The sequence below is a fragment of the Wasmannia auropunctata genome, unplaced genomic scaffold (genome assembly GCF_000956235.1).
Source record: "Wasmannia auropunctata unplaced genomic scaffold, wasmannia.A_1.0 LD334320.1, whole genome shotgun sequence".
Classification (NCBI taxonomy): Eukaryota; Metazoa; Arthropoda; class Insecta; order Hymenoptera; family Formicidae; genus Wasmannia; species Wasmannia auropunctata.
The window spans coordinates 1-2,025 of record NW_012028570.1 but is presented as its reverse complement, the minus strand read 5'-3'; the positions used below and the strand labels follow the sequence as shown (position 1 = coordinate 2,025).

The 2,025-nt window shown below is 32.4% G+C and overlaps 1 protein-coding gene across 1 annotated transcript; it reads right to left on the bottom strand.

Annotated features, from left to right (window-relative positions):
* Window positions 1-41: 41 nt before the first annotated feature.
* On the bottom strand, window positions 42-1,350 carry LOC105458780. The gene is made up of 3 exons (XM_011704325.1): window positions 1,054-1,350; window positions 678-887; window positions 42-524 (listed from the first exon to the last, which is right to left on the bottom strand). Exons 1-3 carry the CDS (start codon window positions 1,348-1,350, stop codon window positions 42-44), a joined length of 990 nt encoding a protein of 329 aa, XP_011702627.1.
* Window positions 1,351-2,025: the final 675 nt, after the last annotated feature.

Sequence of the window (2,025 nt, the reverse complement as noted above, 5' to 3'; positions counted from 1 at the left end):
TGATTTAGAGCAAGTGATCACAACATTTTTATATTCTGTGGTTAATTTTTGGATTTTTTGGAAACTGTTGGACCAAATTTATTCGTGGGTTCTTGCAAGCACAGAAAGACTAGTGGAAGCAACTTGCCTGACGCGGTTACAGAATATTGTGCTGTATACGAATGAGTTAATTTATTTAAACTTTGTTTCTGCACAAATACCGTTTTAACTCTATTAAAATCCAATGACCTATTGTAAGTCATCTCGTATTGACAACCTGTTTGGTCTGTATTAATTACAAAATCCAAATCAAATTTAGAAATCAGACACTTTGTTTGTCTCTGAAATTTTTCTGCAGCCTGTACAGTTTCCTCCAAAGTAGCGATGTCTCGTTTGCTTACAAATTTTGTTATTTTTCGTTGTTTTATTTTATGCTTTCGCTTGAAGACTGTTACCCATGTAGAACTGGCTTGAAACTTAAAGTCTTCCGAAAGAAAAGGGAAAGCTGTTGCCATCGCCCATTGCTGTAACGTTCTTGTAGTAACCTGTAAATATTTACATAAAGTATATTCACATAAAATATATATTACATCGGAACAAATTTGTAATATATATAAATATTATAAATTTATATTATATATATGATATAAAAATGAAAGTACAATAAACTTATATTTTAAAATCATTTATATTTGTACCTGTTCCAAACGGCATCTTGCTTCATTAAAACGTTCGAAAGTTTCAGAATTGATTTTTTCCCATTTATCTAATCGCGTTCCACCTTTTTTAATATCTTCTTTCCATCGCTGAAGATAGTCTTTGTGTTTCAAACGATTGGCGCCCTGTTTCTTTAAAGTGGCCAAATTCCATTTCGGATGTGCTTGAGCAAGAGCTACAACTTTTTCTTTTTATTCCAATGAAATATATTCGCAAGATTCTTTATAATCTTCTGGAATATAATCAGGATCGAGCGTTGGATTATCAGTACACTGGGGAGAAATTTTTTTTACATTTTTTTACAATTATCAACAAATTGATTAAAAATTATTGCAACAAAAGAACAATTATACATACCTCCTTAAAATTTCCTTCGTCATCACTTTCATCGAACAAAATTAATTCTTCGTCTACAATAACAATGTGCTCATTTAACACATTTATTGTTGCCTTACTTATTTCTTCTGCCATAGCCAAAGAAACGGAACTGATTTTTTCAGGAGGCTTATTTGTTAACAAATTTCGTTCTTCGTAAATAGATTTGGCAATAAGAAGGGCGTTCGTAAACTCTCCTTTGAAATTTTCGTTCAAAAATGATCTTTCTTCGATATCCGAAAGTTCTTGACTGGTCGAAGGTCCTGCATCTTCTTCCATCTTTTCCATTTTTATCACAAATTTCGCAGATACACTTAAAAAAAATCGCTTCTTGCAATCTTTACTGAACTCACAATCAAATATCAACTGACGCCGTCACTAGCTCACGTTGAAGTGATCGCTCACTGCCTTTGTTAAAGAACAAGTTCAGACAGGATTCGAATTTCTTTGTGTAGAGATATACGTACAGTAGAGAAGTAGTGTGGAAGAAAGGCCGAAGACCGTTACGTGGGGCCATTAATGCCTTCACACATAAAATCCCGTAAGACCGTAAGACGTAAGCGTAAGAAAATCGACCAATCCCAATTTAGTATTAGGTTGTCCGTAACCCCTCCACTCAATTGGGATTGGTCGATTTTCTTACGCTTACGTCTTACGATCTTACGGGATTTTATGTGTGAAAGCCTTTAGGTGGTATACAAATATACAAATAGGGTCGGAACAGTAAATACTACCTTAACGTTGATAAAATTACGGACCAAATAAAATTACGATGAATAAAATATTTTTTGTATTAAATAATTCTATTAAAAGCGGCATTTGATTAGTTTTATATCGGACAGAACATGTAAAATAATAAGATTGTTAATAGCAATTATGTTCATTGAATTATTTTAAATGCAAATTAAAAGTGAAATTTTCCAATCAAAACAATGTCAATTTGATTATTTTTAT

Coding starts and splice junctions, on each gene's coding strand:
- LOC105458780 (XM_011704325.1), bottom strand. CDS start 1,350: ATGGAAGAAGATGCAGGACCTTCGACCAGTCAAGAACTTTCGGATATC. Junction 888..1,053: donor ACGAAGGAAATTTTAAGGAG/GTATGTATAATT, acceptor TCATTGGAATAA/AAAGAAAAAGTTGTAGCTCT. Junction 525..677: donor CAAGATGCCGTTTGGAACAG/GTACAAATATAA, acceptor AAATATTTACAG/GTTACTACAAGAACGTTACA.